The sequence below is a fragment of the Odocoileus virginianus genome, chromosome 23, assembly GCF_023699985.2.
Source record: "Odocoileus virginianus isolate 20LAN1187 ecotype Illinois chromosome 23, Ovbor_1.2, whole genome shotgun sequence".
NCBI classification, from domain to species: domain Eukaryota; kingdom Metazoa; phylum Chordata; class Mammalia; order Artiodactyla; family Cervidae; genus Odocoileus; species Odocoileus virginianus.
This window is the reverse complement of record NC_069696.1, coordinates 49,149,313-49,168,721: the sequence shown is the minus strand read 5'-3', so window position 1 is coordinate 49,168,721 and position 19,409 is coordinate 49,149,313. Positions and strand designations below refer to the sequence as shown.

The 19,409-nt window shown below is 36.0% G+C and overlaps 1 protein-coding gene across 4 annotated transcripts in view; it reads left to right on the top strand.

Moving 5' to 3' along the window:
- The window catches only part of GAS2L3 (growth arrest specific 2 like 3), a 37,187-nt gene extending 18,990 nt beyond the window's left edge, over positions 1-18,197 (top strand). For 3 of the 4 annotated variants that reach the window (XM_020905631.2, XM_020905626.2, XM_020905627.2), the window contains exons 3-9: positions 1,898-2,066; positions 3,435-3,550; positions 8,320-8,461; positions 9,271-9,334; positions 9,995-10,133; positions 12,431-12,538; positions 14,091-18,197. In XM_020905631.2, coding sequence (XP_020761290.2) covers positions 1,898-2,066; positions 3,435-3,550; positions 8,320-8,461; positions 9,271-9,334; positions 9,995-10,133; positions 12,431-12,538; positions 14,091-15,407 — 2,055 coding nt within the window. In that variant the 3' untranslated portion in view covers positions 15,408-18,197. The remainder of the gene's footprint in view (positions 1-1,897; positions 2,067-3,434; positions 3,551-8,319; positions 8,462-9,270; positions 9,335-9,994; positions 10,134-12,430; positions 12,539-14,090) is intronic. The other variant, XM_020905634.2, reaches the window with a different exon arrangement.
- Positions 18,198-19,409: the final 1,212 nt, after the last annotated feature.

The window sequence follows — 19,409 nt, the reverse complement described above, 5'->3', positions numbered from 1 at the left end:
AGTGTCCAGTTGAGAATCACATGTTGCGTTTAGTTGTCATGTCCCTTATTCTCTTATCAGCCCAGAGCAGTATCTCAGTCTTTGCTTTCTTTAATGACCTTGACAGTTTTGAACATTATAAACCAACTATTTTGTGGAATGTCCCTCAATTTAGATTTACCTGATATTCTCATGATGAGATTGAGGTTATGCATGTTGGCAGGAATGTCAGCGGGATGTTGTTTCATCTCACTACATGCCATTAAGTAGCATATGATTTTGATTTGTCCCATTATTAGTCATATTCACTTGTGTCACTCAGTTAAGTTGCTGCCTGATAAGTTTCTCAACTGTGAAATTACTCTTTCTTTCTTTGTAATAAGTATTTCTGTGGAAGTACTTTGAAACTGTATGAAAATCTCATCCCTCATCAGAATTCCAGTTGATTCATTTGTTTGTATCTGCGTGAACTCAGAAGTTGTCCATTTTATTCAGTGGGTTATAATTCCCTTACATCATTATTTTGATGCTCAAATGGTTGTTAATTTAGCCAGCAGAAGTCCCTTCAAGTTGACTTTTGGGTCCTTTTGCATGTCTCCATCATTCTTTAAGTACCTCTTTGCTTTCTGGTAAAAATACTCCATTCCTATACCATAGAGTTCATTCTAACTTTCTCTGAGTCCATAGTTACACCTCTCTTCTTTGGCAGGAAGAAACCTGGCTCCAGCTTGTTAAATCCTCGTGTCTTCCATTGTTACTGGCAGCTCTGCCTAAGTCGATGCCCTTCTCAGCTCACTTGGGTTCTGACACCCTCACTGGGACGTTCCCCCACTGTCCCCAGTGGACACCCTCCTTACCTTGCCTCGGGTCTGACACTGTGCCTGGGGCTGTCCCCATGTGTAGTAGATGCCTGTCACCTCACTCAAACTCTGAACTTCTGTTTCTCTCCTCCTGTGAGAACCCCTTTACCACTTGGCCTCTGATACCCTTTCCTCAATTGAAATTTAGCACAGTCTTTTTTCTCTCAATAATTCTATATTAAAAGTACATCTAATTATATTTCAAAATTTGCAAATGTTGGTTTGATAGCATGTTTATGTCCGTTTTTATTTTAAACCAGGGGTTGACCAGTTAGTAAATATTTTTGACTTTGTGAGTTGGTAGGCAAAATTGAAGCTATTATGTAGGTGCTTATATAACTACCATTTTAAAATGTAAAAATCGTTTTTTTGCTTGTGGGCCTTGCAATAGCAGGTGATGGACCAGATTATATAGGTTTTTTAGATAACACTGTTGTTAGGATTTAAAGTTTATAAAATGCCATCTGTGCATTCATTCCTTTATTTTTCCATTATTCAACAAATATTGTTAGGCCCAGTGCTACATTCTACAAGTGTGTTAGTCACTCAGTCATGTCCAATTCTTTACGACCCCGTGGATTGTTGCCTGCCAGCTTCCTTTGTCCAAAGAATTCTCCAGGCAAGACTACTGGAGTGGGTAGCCCTTCCCTTCTCCAGGGGATCTTCTCAACCCAGGGATCAAACTCAGGTCTTCTACATTCTACAAAGATGTATTTTTAACTCATTTTACAACCAAGATGCTGAAACTCTGGTCAAGTAACTTGTTAAACTTACTCAGCTAACAAGTGAAAGAAAGATAATTATGTGTTGACTTTTATCCCCTTGATTTGACAGTAGAATCCTTTAGTTAGAGATTCACTTGTACTTGTCACAGGATTGAATATGGAAAGTAAGGCAAGAATCTAGACCAGTCGTTTGCTTCTAGTGTGTTAGCTCTCTGTGAGCCGCTGCAGCTCTGTACGCGTGTGTGTTAAATATGGTGTACGATTCACTGTTTAAATAAACGCTGGAATCCTGACTTCTAACAAGTTGCGCCTGTTGGTTGGTGTTTTCTCTAGGTGTGGTTTGGAGAAGACCTGCCTCTGAGTCCTCGGAGTCCTCTGACCCCCAGACATGGGCCAGGTTTGGCTGATGTTTGTCAGTATGATGAGTGGATAGCCGTGAGGCATGAGGCCACCCTGCTGCCCATGCAAGAAGACCTGTCAATCTGGTTGTCTGGTTTATTAGGTAAGGCTGGCAAAGACACTCAGAATTGTACTCTCTTACCCAGAAAATGTTTATTGAGAATCTTACTCTTTGTCAAGGAGTCATTGTTTCAGAGGTTGGGGGTCCTCTAGTGAAGGAAATATTTGATATCCTTATTTTCACCAAACTTACATTCTATCTTACAGAAGATATTCAGGTTCACTCTGACCTCCAGGGCTTGAATAGTAAGCAAGTTTGAGGCTTAATGGTAGAGGTCAAGTAGTGGTCAAATAGTAAAAGCTGTGAATAATCAATGTTTTCATTGTTAATATTAAAACAAAATTTAAGTATGTCGGTCTAATTTGGGAGTCTATATTTGATTGATTTTTTTTTTCTCCCTTAAACTTGTGTAAAGCGTGAGATTCTGGGTGGAATCTATGCTGTAATTAAAATGATTTCTGTTTCCCTGGTGGCTTAGCTGGTAAAGAATCCAGCTGCAATGTGGGAGACCTGAGATTGATCCCTGGGTTGGGAAGATCTCCTGAAGAAGGGAACGGCTACCCACTGCAGTATTCTGGCCTGGAGAATTCCATGGACTGTACCATCCATGGGGTTGCAAAGAGTTGGACACAACTGAGCAACTTTTACTTCACTTCTGTTTCTGAAGCTCTGAGGGGCACAGGCATATGAAACCTAGGAGGAAGTGTTAGGATGGGGAATACATGGCATCTTGCTTCTTTACTCAGAGGGTGTGAGTGCTGTGAACTTTCCCCCAGGGGTCGGGGGGTGGGGGAAATCTCTTTTAAATAACAGAATTTTGTGTAGCTTTCCAAAGTTTTCATGAAAAGATATACATACATCTCATCTATGGTCTTTCAAGATAATTAAAAATATCGTAAACACTCACTCTAAAGATCTCATATCAGTTTGAAGATTTGGATAATTTTTTTGAAGTTTATTATGTAATAATGCTTCCAAAAAGAAGATTTTAGAGGTGAAAAGCTGGTATTTCCTGAACACTTGTTATGTTGCTCTTTCATTTTTAAATTGCAACAAAGTCCATCTTATGGAGAATCTTTATTGTGCATGCAGCTGTAATGTGCAGTGAATCAAAACTGAATAGTGAATATTGAAATATAAAACATTTCGGTGTTTTTAAATGAAATGAAGTAGATGTCACTTTATTTTTTCTGTGCTTCTATACCACAGATATTTTTGCTTCATTTGACTGTCACTTAATTTGACATTATCTGCTGTTTTAACTGTAATATCTAAGAGTGAATACTTGGGGTCTGATCTAGTGTTTGTCTAGTGTTTCAGCTATAATCTGATTACTTTTAATTAAATTTTAGCCATATTGTTTGAATTTACCATTTCTGGAAGAATCTTAGCTTTGAAATATGTTCTTAGGTATTGAAGTTAAGGCTGAAAGGCTATTGGAAGAACTTGATAATGGAGTGCTCTTATGCCAGCTGATTGATGTTCTTCAAAACATGGTGAAAACATGCAACTCTGAAGAACCTGTGGTAAGAAGATGTATGACAGTAGTGATTTTGTACTTTGGTACATATTGATTTGTTTATGGACATTTTTTGTTTCTATAAGGTTATAAACTTCCACCTCAACTGTATGTAAATCTTGGATAATTTACTTAATCTTTTTGAGCATCTGAAAAAAAATTCTCACTTGTAAAATGGAGATATTAACATTTACCTTATAGAATATAGATTCGAGGAGTCAGCAGAATTAAATGAGATAATATAGAGACAGTGGTTAGCTTCATGCCTGGTAAATAGTAATAACAGCTAGCTCTGCCTGAGAATAATAGTCCCTTCCTTACAGGGTTACTGTAAGAGTTTAAATGAGAAAAGAGGTGATGATGGTTCCTGGCACACAGTTGAGAGCTATCGTCATCATCATCTTTGTATTCCTTATATACTGTCTTGGTGGTAAATTCTATAAGCATTGTTTGAATGAATAATACTTTTCTTAGACAGTTTTCCTTCATTGATCATGAGGTTGTGATTTGAAGTAGCTAAGGTCTCCTCTCTTTTTATCACATATGGATGTTTTCATTCATGGGATCTGAGGTTTGTGAGTATGGGTTCTAAGCATGAGCATAGCGCTGGTAGAAATATAAAGTAGTACCATTTTTCTGGGAGAAAACAGGTAATATATATCACGTTGAAAATAAAGCATATTGTTTGATATGTAAGATAATTCTAATTCCAGAAATTTATTCTAAAAAAATAACCACAAATTCACAAGAATTATTGTGCAAAAAAAATTTAAGAACAACCTAAATGCTCATCAATAAAGAAGTTGTTTAAAATTAATTATGGTACCTAAATAGTGGAATATTATCCGTTCATTAGAAATGACTATTTTATTTACCCTAAAGGGTGCCTGAAACCTGTCATTAAGTGTGCATATGCACTTACACAATCAGCCTACAGACGAGTGTGTTTGTGCAGCAGTATGTAGGGACACATGCTTGTGTACAGAGATGTCTTACTGAAATGTGGATGAGATTTCAGTTACTACCAACCAGCTTTGCATTTGGCAGTGTTGGTTGGTTTTTTTTTTCCTACATACAATTAGAAAATCTCAGAAAGCTATTTTAACTCTGGAAGATAATAGCAACAGGAAGACAATATAAGGAACTGGTAATAGTGGTTATCTCCCAGGAGTGGAAGGAGCTGAGGGGTAAAGGTGGCAGAAAGACATACCCTGCTCTGCCTGTTGCGTTTTAAAAATCACATACACGAATTTCTTATTTCAAGTAAAAATTCAAGAAACAACTGAAAACTGCTCAGCCTCAGCAGGATTATTCGGTCCAGATAGTAAAAATAAAAACATAGGATTCTGTAAAACTTAGATCATCGATTTTCAAAGATCTTGAATTAAGAATGGGCTACTATTTCGTTAGTGAAGTTCTCCTCAAGAAACTCAGAACCATATTTGTAAATCTCCAAATAAGGAAGTAAGCAAAAAGTTGTCTGTCTGTAAACCTTTAACAGCAATAATTTTGTATTTGTATTTATGTTTGGAGAGATGTACTGTAAAGATGTGCTTTGGAATTCTCATGTCATTCTTAAAACCTTCTAGAACTAACACCCCAAAAGCTATCCTTTTCATTATAGGAGACTGGAATGCAAAAGTAGGAAGTCAAGAAACACCTGGAGTAACAGGCAAATTTGGCCTTGGAGTACAGAATGAAGCAGGGCAAAGGCTCATAGAGTTCTGCCAAGAGAACGCACTGGTCATAGCAAACACCCTCTTCCAACAACACAAGAGAAGACTCTACACATGGACATCACCAGATGGTCAACACTGAAATCAGATTGATTATATTCTTTGCAGCCAGAGATGGAGAAGCTCTATACAGTCAGCAAAAACAATTATACAGAGTGAAGTAAGCCAGAAAGATAAAGACCATTACAGTATACTAACACATACATATGGAATTTAGAAAGATGGTAACGATAACCCTATATGCAAAACAGAAAAAGAGACTCAGATGTATAGAACAGACTTGTGGACTCTGTGGGAGGAGGCGAGGGTGGGATATTTCAAGAGAACAGCATCGAAACATGTATATTATCTAGGGTGAAACAGATCACCAACCCAGGTTGGGTGCATGAGACAAGTGCTCGGACTTGGTGCACTGGGAAGACCCAGAGGGATAGGGTGGAGAGAGAGGTGGGAGGGGGGACCGGGATGGGGAATACATGTAAATCCATGGCTAATTCATTTCAATGTATGACAAAAACCACTGCAATGATGTAAAGTAATTAGCCTCCAACTAATAAAAATAAATGGAAAAAAAAAAAAAAGAATATTCCCAGCATAAAAAAAAAAAAAAAAGACCGGGAGCTGACTGTGGCTCAGATCATGAACTCCTTATTGCCAAATTCAGACTTAAACTGAAGAAAGTAGGGAAAACCACTAGATCATTAAAGTATGACCTGAATTAAATCCCTTATGATTATACAGTGGAAGTGACAAGTAGATTCAGGGGATTAGATCTGATAGAGTGCCTGAAGAACTATGGACAGAGGTTCATGACATTGTTCAAGAGGCAGTGATCAAGACCATCCCCAAGAAAAAGAAATGCAGAAAGGCAAAATGGTTGTCCGAGGAGGCCTTACAAACAGCTATGAGAAGAAGAGAAGTGAAAAGCAAAGGAGAAAAGGAAAGATACACCCATTTGAATGCAGAGTTCCAAAAAATAGCAAAGAGAGATAAGAAAGCCTTCCTCAGTGATCAGTGCAAAGAAATAGAGGAAAACAACAGAATGGGAAAGACTAGAGATCTCTCCAAGAAAATTAGAGATACCAAGGGAACTTTTCATGCAAAGATGGGTTCGATAAAGGACAGAAATGGTATGGACTTAACAGAAGCAGAAGATATTAAGAAGAGGTGGCAAGAATATACAGAAGAACTATACAAAAGAGATCTTCATGACCCAGATAATCACCATGGGTGATCACTCACCTAGAGCCAGACATCCTGGAATGTGAAGTCAACTGGGCCTTAGGAAGCATCACAGCAACCAAAGCTAGTGGAGGTGATGGAATTCCAGTTGAGCTATTTCAAATCCTAAATTTTTAAAATCCTAAATGATGATGCTGTGAAGTGCTGCACTCAATATGCCAGCAAATTTGGAAATTTCAGCAGTGGCCACAGGACAGAAAAGGTCAGCTTTTCATTCCAATCCCAAAGAAAGGCAATGCCAAAGAATGTTCAAACTGTCGCACAATTGCACTCATCTCACACACTAGCAAAGTAATGCTCAAAATTCTCCAAGCCAGGCTTCAACATTACGTGAACCATGAACTTCCAGTTGTTCAAGCTGGATTTAGAAAAGGCATAGTAACCGGAGATCAAATTGCCAACATCCATTGGATCATCGAAAAAGCAAGAGGGTTCCAGAAAAACATCTACTTTTGGTTTATTGACTATGTCAATGCTGTTGACTGTGTGGATCACAACAAACTGTGGAAAATTCTGAAAGAGATGGTAATACCAGACCACCTGACCTGCCTCCTGAGAAGTCTGTATGCAGGCCAGGAAGCAACAGTTAGAACTGGACATGGAACAATGGACTGGTTCCAAATAGAGAAAGGAGTACGTCTAGGCTGTATATTTTCACCCTGCTTATTTAACTTATATGCAGAGTACATCATGAGAAATGCTGGACTGGATGAAGCACAGGCTGGAATCAAGATTGCTGGGAGAAATATCAATAACCTCAGATACGCAGATGACACCACCCTCATGGCAGAAAGTGAAGAACAACTAAAGAGCCTCTTGATGCAAGTGAAAGAGGAGAGTGAAAAAGTTGGCTTAAAGCTCAACATTCAGAAAACTAAGATCATGGCATCCAGTCCCATCACCTCATGGCAAATAGATGGGGAAACAGTGGAAACAGTATCAGACTATTTTTTGGGGCTCCAAAATCACTGCGGATGATGACTGCAGTCATGAAATTAAAAAGGAGAGACATTACTTTATCAACAAAGGTCCATCTAGTCAAAGCTATGGTTTTTCCAGTAGTCATGTATGGATATGAGAGTTGGACTATACAGAAAGCTGAGTGCCGAAGCACTGATGCTTTTGAACTGTGGTGTTGGAGAAGACTCTTGAGAGTCCCTTGGACTGCAAGGAGATCCAACCAGTCCATCCTAAAGGAAATCAGTCCTGAGTGTTCATTGGAAGGACTGATGTTGAAGCTGAAACTCCAGTACTTTGGCCACCTGATGTGAAGAACTGACTCATTGGAAAAGACCCTGATGCTGGGAAAGATTGAAGGTGGGAGGAGAAGGGAATGACAGAGGATGACATGGTTGGTTGGCATTACCAACTCAATGGAGATGAGTTTGAGTAAACTCTGGGATTTGATGATGGACAGGGTGCCTGGCGTGCTACAGTTCATGGGATCGCAACGAGTCAGACATGACTGAGTGACTGAACTGACTTGAACTGCTAATTTTGACCAGATTGTTTTCCTAGAAATGACTTTCTGGAATATATTGGGTTGGCCAAATAGTTCATTTGAGTTTTTCTGTACCATCTTATGGAAAAACCCAAACAAACCTTTTGGCCAACCCAATACTTATTCAAAAAAGCAAAATAATTTTTGAAGATGCATTTCTCCCTAGTGCTGTGTAATCTTTAGCTACCTTCAAGGGACTAAACATTTATTAATGCCCATTTTAATGCCATATTAAAATGGATATCTAATGAAAATATTCTTGATACCTGTTTGAAATTATTCTTTTGTCTTTTCCAGAATTTTCCAATGAGAAAAGTGCCCTGTAAGAAAGATGCTGCATCTGGTTCATTCTTTGCTAGAGACAATACTGCGAACTTCCTTCACTGGTGCAGGCACATTGGGGTTGATGAGACTTACCTCTTTGAATCTGAAGGTTTAGGTAAGTGTTATAGTCATATTTAATGTTTATTAGGATATTTTTGTATGCCTCACTTTTAGTTTTTCTTTCCAAATAAGAACTTAAATGCCATGTCTCATTTTCCTAGAAAAATTTATATTCTAAATAGATGTGAAACAATTGGAGAATCATATTCCAAATCAAATACATGATTAAACTTTTCGTTTGTAGTTATAAATCCTATATATCTAGAATGGCTTAGACAGACTTTACTTCCCAAATGAATTGGCTATGGGAAAGTTCTGGACTAATGCTTATTAACTAATTAATGTTTTAATTAAGAATTAGGGGATTCCCTAGTGGTCCAGTGGTTAAGTCTCTGAGCTCCCAATGGAGGGAGCATAGGTTCGATCCCTGATTGGGGAACTAAGATCCCACATGCTGTGTGTCCAATAAATAAAATAAAACAATTTTTTAAAAAATCAAGAATTATTCAACAAAGTCTAAATTACTGATAATCTCTCTTTGACCATATGATTACAGAAATAACAGAAGGTCAAATGATGTATACTCATGGTGTTTAGATTTACCTCATAAACAGAAGCTGCCAACTTGGTTATCTAAATGGGTTAATGTTTTTGACAGTTCATTTAAAAAACTCATGCTCTACTGGAGAATTCTTGATGTATTTTCTCATTTCATTTAATTCAGCAGAAGCATCTGTGCAGTGACCAAACTGAAAGCTATCTAAGTTTTTACTTGACTGTCTGTATATTCCCTCAAAGTATTTATATATGTATAATTGCCTGTTTAATTTGCCCCTTAAAATTTGTGGTCTTATTTTTTCACAGTTTTGCACAAAGATCCAAGACAGGTATATCTTTGTCTTCTTGAAATTGGTCGAATTGTCTCAAGGTATGTATTCCACAATATTTCAGGCTTGCGCAAAGTCATAAAGATGTTTCAGGCTACTTTATTTTGTCTAGAATACTATTTTCTATAAATGAAAATAATTTTTAATTGGAATAAAGTAACTTAATTTACTATTTTTTCTTTCTTTTTCTTCCTCTAGTAACTTTGTTCACGTGAGCTGTGTCAACATTTGCTTGTTCATATAGCTTGCCTTTATTTAATATTAAATTATAAAAGTGGGCACTTAGATTTTTAGGTTAAGAGTAGAATAAGAGCATGCAAGCTTTAAGCAGTTCACATTGAGGCAAGTCCTTTGAACACAAAGAGGGTTTGATAAGACGGCCAAGGTGTGGCATTCTCCATACCTAGTTCAAGTCTATCTTCACTCATGAGCTGATTTTTAAAGGTACCTTTAGGATCCCAGATGGAATATTGGGGGCATTCAGTAACCCAAATATATATGCTATGGTGTAAAGGTGATAATCTACATTTTGGGCAGTCTAAGCGACATTAAAAAGCATTTTCAGATGTTCTGATGAAACAACTGGTAGAACAGAGTCATACAGACTTTATTTAAAATTAAAAGATAACCTATTGTGATATACATGGAAGTACTTGCCTCAGACTTCACTTGACTGATGAGATCTCATGATTCATTTTCAGATATGGTGTTGAGCCACCAGTATTAGTGAAACTTGAGAAAGAAATTGAACTAGAAGAGACTTTACTTAATACTTCTGGGCCTGAAGATTCCATCAGCATTCCAAAATCGTGCTGTCAGCATGAAGAGCTGCATGAAGCTGTAAGTAACTGTCACACTTTCTTCCAGCCATGACGCGCCAGAGTCTCATAGTTTGCCACAAGTGTTCCTCTTTCATTTTTATTGTCATTGAAAAGGGGAAAAGAATGTAGCGCGAATGTAAGTGTTTATTGCACTGTTATTTGTAAGGGTGGAAAATTGGAAGCAATATAAATACTCTCAAATTGGACATTGGTTAGGTAAACTAGGATTCATTATCTTTACAGAATAATCATTTATGTGATCATTATGAAGACCATAGAGCAATAAGAAAAATGTTTATTTTGTATAAAGTATGTATCAGAACTTCATTTAGAATCACCACCTTATTTATATTGTGGGTTAGTGCTAATTTGTACTGCTGAATGTAAGTGGTGTTTGGTAATTTGAACAAAGAAAATAAGTGACTTTTAGTCTTGTTATGAAAACTAAAAGAAAGAAAACATTTCTTGAAACCTGCATGTGCTGTATGAATATATTCAATGTCTACCTGTACATACGTGATCTGCCAGATCTTAGGGTCATGTCTAAAATAGGGAGCGATTATTATCTGATTCATTTTTCTGAGTGCTGTGAAGAAGTATAGAACTGTAGCTCTGTGTACCTCAGAAACTTTAATGGATAGAAAATAATGACTGAAATAATTACCTCCTTTCAAATTACTTTTTTACCTGATTTATAAATGGTTTAAATAATTATAAATTCTTTCCCCAAGTTCAGATTATTTTTAGCCATCCTTTGAATGTGGTATGTATGTGTGTGTATGAATGTGTGTACATATATATGCACATATACCCAGGCTATGAACAAGATAAACTTGATTGAATGGCATATGAAAATCAGTTCTATTTATAATCATGCTATTTTGTTAAATGAATGATGTTGTGAGATAAATCCAGGCACTTCTGATTGGGCCCCAGATGAATCCATAAGTGTCGTCTTGGGTAGATAATTAAGACAGTCATAAATTTCTGTTAGTGCTCAGCTACACTGAGTATATCTGAAGACTTTCTTTAATATCATGTCTGTGTTCAGTTAACTGAATTTGTTTAGATATACTCTGTATGACAAGTAGTTGAGAAAAATAAACATGGTCTTGATTTTTCAAAAGTGTCATTTTAGGAGAACAAAATATTTTCCATAGTGGCTGATATGTGACTTTTTTTCAAGTCATATATATCTCAGGAAATATTTTCATTGGGTCAATTCATTTTAATTTCCATGTTTTGAATATAGAATTCCTAAATTTTTATTTTTATTTCCGTTTTTACCATTTTTAAGATATTTACTGTAGTTAAAAATTCTGTAAACCCCTTATGGAGTAGAGGTAGTTTAACCCTCATCTCCATAGCAGTCTATTTGAAACAAAGCAAGTATTTTTAGAAAAATGTCTCTTGAGTTGAAATTTTTAGAATTTACCCTATCTCAGGTGAATAGGTATAAATATGTCTATGCCTATTTTAACAATAACTTTGGAACATATCTGAATATTCCCCCATAGTATTACTGTAGCATAGCATTAGGGAACAAGTGAAAATTCTAGGTTAAACTTTATCTGACATAATTTTTAATTATTCTGTTGGCTTTCTTGGCTTTAAATTTTGTTGTTGTTTAGTCACTCAGTTGAGTCTGGCTCTTTGCGACCCCATGGGCTGCAGCCCACAGTCTCCTCTGTCCATGGGATTTCCCAGGCAGGAATACTGAAGTGGGTTGCCATTTGCTTCTCCCTGACCTGACATATATTAATTCAGGTCTTAAAACAATTCAAGCTTAGTAATGAACTCATACGTTTCTTATGATCTAATGAATGTGTTTCGAATTGACTTCACTGTGTGCACATTCACAGACCTTTTCTGGTGATCGGTGAGTACACGATGAGTCTGACTGCACTTGGGTAGAGAGTGAGAGAGACTCAACACTTCATCACTGCTAACTTTTATTAGATTAGTGAACGTCTAAGTCTCAGATGGTAAAGAATCTGCCTGCAATGTGGGAGACCCAGGTTCGCTCCCTGGGTTGGGAAGATCCCCTGGAGAAGGAAATGGCAACCCACTCCAGTATTCATGCCTGGAGAATTCCATGGACAGAAGAGCCTGGAAGGCCACAGTCCATGGGGTAGCAAAGAGTCAGACATGACTGTGAGCTACTAACACACTCAGAAGAATAGAAATAATAGTTGAACTGTCTTTAAATTTTTATCTTTGAGTTTGATTTTTCCCAACTATCAAATAACCTTGCATTTTAACATTAAAGTAGTTTTGGCATAAGTCCTAAATCTTTTTATTTATTTTTAATCTTAGGTTAAACACATTGCTGAAGACCCTCCGTGTAGTTGTTCTCATCGGTTTTCTATTGAGTACTTATCTGAAGGACGATATAGACTAGGAGATAAAATACTTTTTATAAGAGTAAGTCCACCATTTACATCCTATTACATTCAGATCTTTTTTTTAAAATTAAGTTTCATTCAAGTATAGTTGATTTACAATGTTGTGTTAGTTTCACAGCCAAGTGAATCAGTTATATGCACACACATATCCACTCTTTTTTTAGATTCTGTTCCCATATAGGACATTATAGAGCATGGAATAGAGTTCCCTGTGCTATGTGGTAGGTTCTTATTAATATATTTTTATATATAGTCACCTATATATATGTTGGTTCCAATATCCCAATTTATACCCCCACCCCTCTCCACGTTCAGATCTTGTTTTGAGCAACTAACCATAGGGATAGCTAAGACTGTTTAGACTTTGGATATAATTGGGGGAAAAAATATCTTTGAATACCTCAGGTACTTATTTCATTTCCAGACTTCCTAAGAAGGAATAGTTTTCTATCATAAGAAGAAAGAAGCAAAATCAGAACATCTAATAAGATTAAATGTCAGTAAGAAGAAAAATAAATAGAAATATTGTAGTTGATAATAACATAAGACTTTGAGTTTTAAGTATGAAGCCTTTTTTTTGCTGGCACAGCGTCAGCATCTGTACTAATATGCTAATATACATGCTCATTTTCTCCCTTTATCCTTTCCGTAATCTGTTATTGATTAATTGTCCCCGTTGCTGATAAGGAGAGTCAAGTTTTACCTGTTCAGCATTCTGTCCACTTCTGATACAAGAGCTGTTTTATTCCCAAGTTAGGAATGTAATATAAAAGTATGTAAAAAAATCCAATTTCACTACCCACATTTTCTTTGATTTCATATATTATCATTAGATCCCCATACCCTACTCAGCTCACCCAGAAACAGGTACATGCACTTTCTGTCTTTTAATTAACTTTCTTTTCTTAAGCAGTATGATACAGTGACAGTGTACAGAGCATGGGATTTGGAGTTAAAATTTGTAGAGCAGTCTCATACAACTGTGCTGATTTCCTGTTGAATGAATAGGGTAGGGGCCTGAGGTCCAGTTTAGGCTGCCCTGGCAGACCCAAGATGTACCATTTCTGCATGAAGGCACCATTTGGGACCTGGTAAATGTGAGTTCAGGCCAAGTTGGTGATTTGGGACAGTTTCTTAATCTCTCAGAGCCATTAGTTCCTCATCTGCAGAGAAGAACTAGAAATAGATTATATCAAAGTTTTGAAAAGATTAAATTGATATTATTCATGTGAATGTAATTTATTAAATTCTAAGGTATAAAATTTGGTCATTTTTATTGTTCTACTGAGCAGTGTTCTTCTTGTAGTTTTGCACTCAGTAATTTGGATTTTTAGGATGTAAACTGTGTGTAAATATCTTCCTTACAAACTGGAAGACTCTATTGTTAGTGGCATGATTCAGTATGAATTAAATTTTAATAATACAAGAAAGAGACTGTCAATTTATAGTGAAGCTGTTGGCAAATACACTGCATTTCATAGTCACAGACACCACAGACTGTGACTGCTAATAAATTATGGCTGCACCTTACAGTTTTACAGCTTTATTTTTTGCTTTCTTTTGGGGGAAAGATGCTTCACGGAAAACATGTCATGGTCCGTGTTGGTGGAGGCTGGGATACTCTTCAAGGATTTTTGCTTAAATATGACCCGTGTCGAATATTACAGTTTGCTACGCTAGAACAGAAAATTCTAGCATTTCAAAAAGGAGTTTCCAATGAAAGTGTGCCTGATTCGCCCGCCAGAACACCTCAGCCTCCTGAAATGAATCCTTTGTCAGCAGTTAGCATGTTTCAGAAACAAAACTCAAAACCTGGCACATCAGTTGGTGTCCCAAGGGGCAAAGAGAAGCAAGGCCATCTGCCAGCTGCGCTGCCATCAGCGTCTTCCCTGAAAGGAGGGAATCTGGCCCCAGGGTCAGTCCGTTCTAAACTGGCAACTTCTCCAGCAGCGTCTTCTCATCTCAAACTCACGTCTTCAAAGGGCTTAACAAAGAAACCACAGGCTCCTTCTAACAATGCGTCATCCTCACATGCTTCTTTAAATTCAGTGGGTAAAAGCACTTTTTCACCAGCTTTATCAAGAGCAGCACCTTGTGTATCTGAGTCGTTGAGAAAATGTATCTCATCACCCAATACTCCTAAGACCAAGCGTGTTCCGGCCCAGAAGTCAAGAGATGTGCCTGAGTCTACACTTCTGCCAAATAAGTGTTCTGGAAAAACTGAACCAAAGCATTTGAAACACAATCATGTACCTTCCAGGGATCACGCAGTCTCTCCCTCAGCTTCACATTTAAATTCATCATCAAAGTGTCCAAAGCCACCTAAGGCACATCTGCATGTGAGGCCTGACCCTTCTTCCTTCCAGTCCCCTGCAAAAGTGACAACAACCAGTTCCAAAACTGTCACCAGGAATCTGGAAACACGGGCTCAGCCCCATGGTAGAGCTCTGCAAGCCCGGAAACCTAAGTCGGCCCTGAATTTAAACCAGCCACTTTCTATATCCTCAGTTGCTCCTGCAAAAGCTGCACAGAAATTGAAAGATAAGAATATGGTTTCAGTTGCCAAAAAGCAACCTCAGAATAAAAGCACGGCCCAGAAGACAGGACCCAGCTCCTCCAGGTCCCCGGGCCGTACCCCACTGTCCATCGTGAGTCTTCCCCAGTCTTCTGCCAAAACACAAGCTGAACCAAGGTCGGTACAGACTGCCACCAAGAGCCAGTGCTCAGCTACTGGGCCTCCCAAAAGTGGCAAGGCCCCAGCTTCAACCAGGAAACCACCCTCGTCTGGCAAGGAGACGGTTAGTGCAGATAAAAAGCCTTCTGCTAAAAAAAAGGAAGACGATGACCATTATTTCGTTATGACGGGGAGTAAGAAACCTAGAAAATAAATATGATGTGTCATTCTAAGAAAACAAGAGAAGAGAAAGAGAGTGAATGTGTTAATTTCTCATCCTAAAAGGTTTCTCCTGTTTGTGTTTATCCAAATAGATTCAGACATTAAGTATAATAAGAAGGGGTATAGGCTGGGCCCAGGGGAAGTCTTAGAATTCACATACCTGAATTCACCAGAAGGTAACTGTTTGAGGCAGACAGTGGTCAAATTACCAGGAGGTTCTTATTAGTTATAGACATTATATCATTTTCCACCCGTGACATTTTTGTTAATGTCTACCCACTAAGGGAATCATAAAGTCAAATAACACTACTAGGACTATAACCATAGTTGCTATATTTTGAGTTTGCATTAAAATATGGCGGTTATTACCTGCTGATAGCCATAGAGGTGCTCTTGTTATGTTATTGCATTATAGTTTAAAAGCAACAGTTTGGCACTTGTCTTGGCACCTAGTTTAGGTTCCTGATCAGGACTGTTGAGAGGAACAATACCGCGTACTGATGGCTGTACTGATTGATTGCTGTTACACTGGGTATGGGAGAATGGTTACCACTTTAAAACTTTTTAAGCTTTCCAAATCAGAAAGCACTGATTTTTTAACTGACTTATATTAACATCGATAATATTTTGTTACCAGTGTTTTTGGTAAAAAAACAAGTTAAGATATAAAAATATAAATTGAAATTTGGAAAAAAAGTTCATGTATTATTTATAAGAACTTATATTTTTGATGGACATTGTGCAATGTGAAAGGGGAAACACCTTAGTAGTTTTAGCACAGTAGAAATATTTTTTAATAATGCAATTTTCTATGAGTGCAGATGGCAGTTTTTACATTAAAATAATGTTAACATCAAAATTATATTTTTACAATCTCAAAATTAAGGTGATAGTGAAGAAAAAGTGGTGCTGCATAAAAATTCTATCATGTGATTGTTAATTTTCTTTATAGTAATACCCATTTTAATTAGTTTTCCAGTTACGTTTTCTTCAATCAAGTCATGCTGCCTTCAGTTTTCCAATGTCAAACTCAGTATGTACCATTTTCTGTTCTGTAGGCAGATTCTCGAAAGAACTTACCCAGATAATATAATGACTACATAGACTCCATCAGTCTAACATATTTGTAAATAATATGTTTTTAAAAGATTGTGCCTATTTAAAAATTTATTAATGTACTTTCAGAAGTTTTAGGGATGTGTTCAATAACTTTACAGTATTATCAGTTATTCCATATTGAGGTTTGTGTTTCCCTATTTTAAACTAAAATGTGTTTTCTAAAGAAAAATAATGGTTCATACAAATATGCAAACATAGAATAGCCATCTTAAGCTGACTACTAATGTTTATAGATTATAAAGCATGAAACTTTTGTATAAAACTAAGTGATCTTTTGTCTGAGGAATAAAGACAAAAGTTATATGCAAGCTAGTTTTTGAAATAATTGAAGCTTCTCGTAAAAGAGATATGGTCACCAGAATAGTTTAGTTTCACTGTCCGTCTGGGCATTGAGGGAGATAATATTTACATCTTTGGAAAGTGAAGTCAGTATTCAAGAAGTACTGGAAGCTTTACATTTCTAGTGATAAGAAATATTTACTGTATCTTTCAAAAAGGAAGAATTTTACCTTCAGGAAGGTGTTTATTCCTTTGTAAGACCAAACAGTGCTTCTGTATCAGTAACATCAGGAATAAAATTGTCATGTGGCACAAATTCCAAGAACTAGTTTTTATTTTTTTCAATTGGAAGTTAACTCATAAATAGTCCTATTTTCATCAGGCCACTGATAGTAGGAATTTCTAATTCCTATAATTCTGTTTTAATTTCACACTTTGATACAGTGAGAATATTCTTGAAATACTCATTTTATCCAATATTTATGGCTAGAAATTTCTCCAATTATATCCACATTGGATGAATTTTTATTTATAGATAGCTTACTCTTCCAAAATAAAGCTATTTTTTTAAAGTAAGCAATGGCTGAAAGATAATTCTTTCAAAAGTATTTTGATATGCTCTTAAAAGACCTAGTGTTTCTAATTGTTTTCACAGTTTTAAAAGTACATTGTTGAAGTTGGGAAGAAATTTTCATTTCTTAATAATAGTGCATGATTTTTAAAGTTCCTTTTTGTTTAATATTTAATAAAGTGAATATTAAGCTTAAAGTACTAAAGTACCTGGAAGAAGAAATAAAGTGTACTTCCAAGAAAGAATGGAATGTTTTTCCATTGCTATAATTTGTTGTTGTGAATAGCATATCAAATTAACCTTCAGGGGAAAATGAAATGCTGGCTGTTTTTGCATTGTTTGAATCTTACAGTAGGTGTTTAAAACTTAAATCTTCAAAATGTTTTGATAAATTAGATGATCTCTAACTTTCTTCTTCACACTAAATTTACAGTGCTTAAAGGATAAGGGAAATTTTTTGAGAAAAAGATTGCCATAACCTCTATGATGTATAGCTGATATAAAAATCTACTGCTTTTTTAAAAGCCATCAGTAAAAATTGTCAAGATACAGTCTTGTTATCCAGGTTTGCATACAGACTCCATTTGAATCCAAATTTATGTGTATTTTCTTGGACTGGCAATATTTGTATCAGATTTTAACTTAAATATAATTTCTCAAGTATTAAAATTTAACATATATACCAAGTCCTCAATTTACTTTTTTATGTGTTCTGAGTATATTCTGATCACGTGGTTCATGTGAGAAATTGCATATATGATGCAACTAAGACCTGATGCAGCCAAATGAATAAATAAATATTAAAAAAAATAATATTGGTGTTGATTTATCTTAAAAGACGTGTGTATGGTGATGAAGTGATTTAAGAGATTGCAATGATAAAACATTAATATATAATACTTAATTGTCTGCATTCTGCCAGGCACAATCTTTATTGCATGGTGTTGGCATGTAGTGTGTTATCTGTTATAATTAACCTCTTGTGGCTAGTCTTTTATGGTTTCATATAATACATTTTATCTATTTTGACCAACTTTCTTAAATTACTTTTGATAAATTATTTCACAAATTATAATGAATGAATTTAGTAGAATGGATTAATGTTGGGTGTGATTGTTGAGGACCTCTAGTGGTCAAATTGTGGCATTGTTGAAACACTTGTCAAATCACTGTTTTCTACAACCTCTCTCGAGTTATGGGAGATAGAGGAATAGGATGGTCATCACATTCAAGAACCTTGGGTTTATAGAGCACTATGAAACTCATGAAGCACTTTCAATTACATTAACATCCAGTCTTCTGAACAGTTCCATGAGATAGTATTATCTTCTTTAGAATATAAACACCATAAAGATAGGAATTGCATCTGTTTTGTTTACCAGTGTTTTCCAAAGCCTAAACCAATGCTTGGCACATATAGACATTAAGTAAATATTTGTTAATAAAAAAATGAATGAACTCTTTTTTTGTAAATGAGGAAACTAAGGCTCAAGATAATTGACAGTATAAATATAAAAAATACCCTAGTAGGATTGCTTAATTGAATTTTATTTAAAGGATAATTTTACTTTTACCTATTTATAACTACACAAATTTTATTTGTTCTTTGTGTTAATTTGATAAAATAGGAATTTAGTGGCATCTTTTTTTTTTAAATGGCGTCTTTTAAAAAAAATCTGTTGGAATATCACATCCTCTGTTTTCTTTATTTCTTCCTTTATTTAATTGGTTTTGATTCTTTTTTATTTGTATCATTTCTTTTTGGATTCTGCATATAAGGGATGTCACAGGATATTTCTTTCTCTGTCTGACTCTACTCACTGTGACTGTCTCTAAAGGAATTAACCTTTATTTTAAATATTCTAAACTTGAATAAATTTATAGAGATTAGTGTATTCTTACATTTTTAATTTAATATTTATAAAGCACTTAACCTGTATTCAAAGTAAGTTCTAGAAATGATGAATGTTTACACTCAATCCTCAGGACAATGTCATGAAGTTGAGGTGCTCTGTAAATATTTGC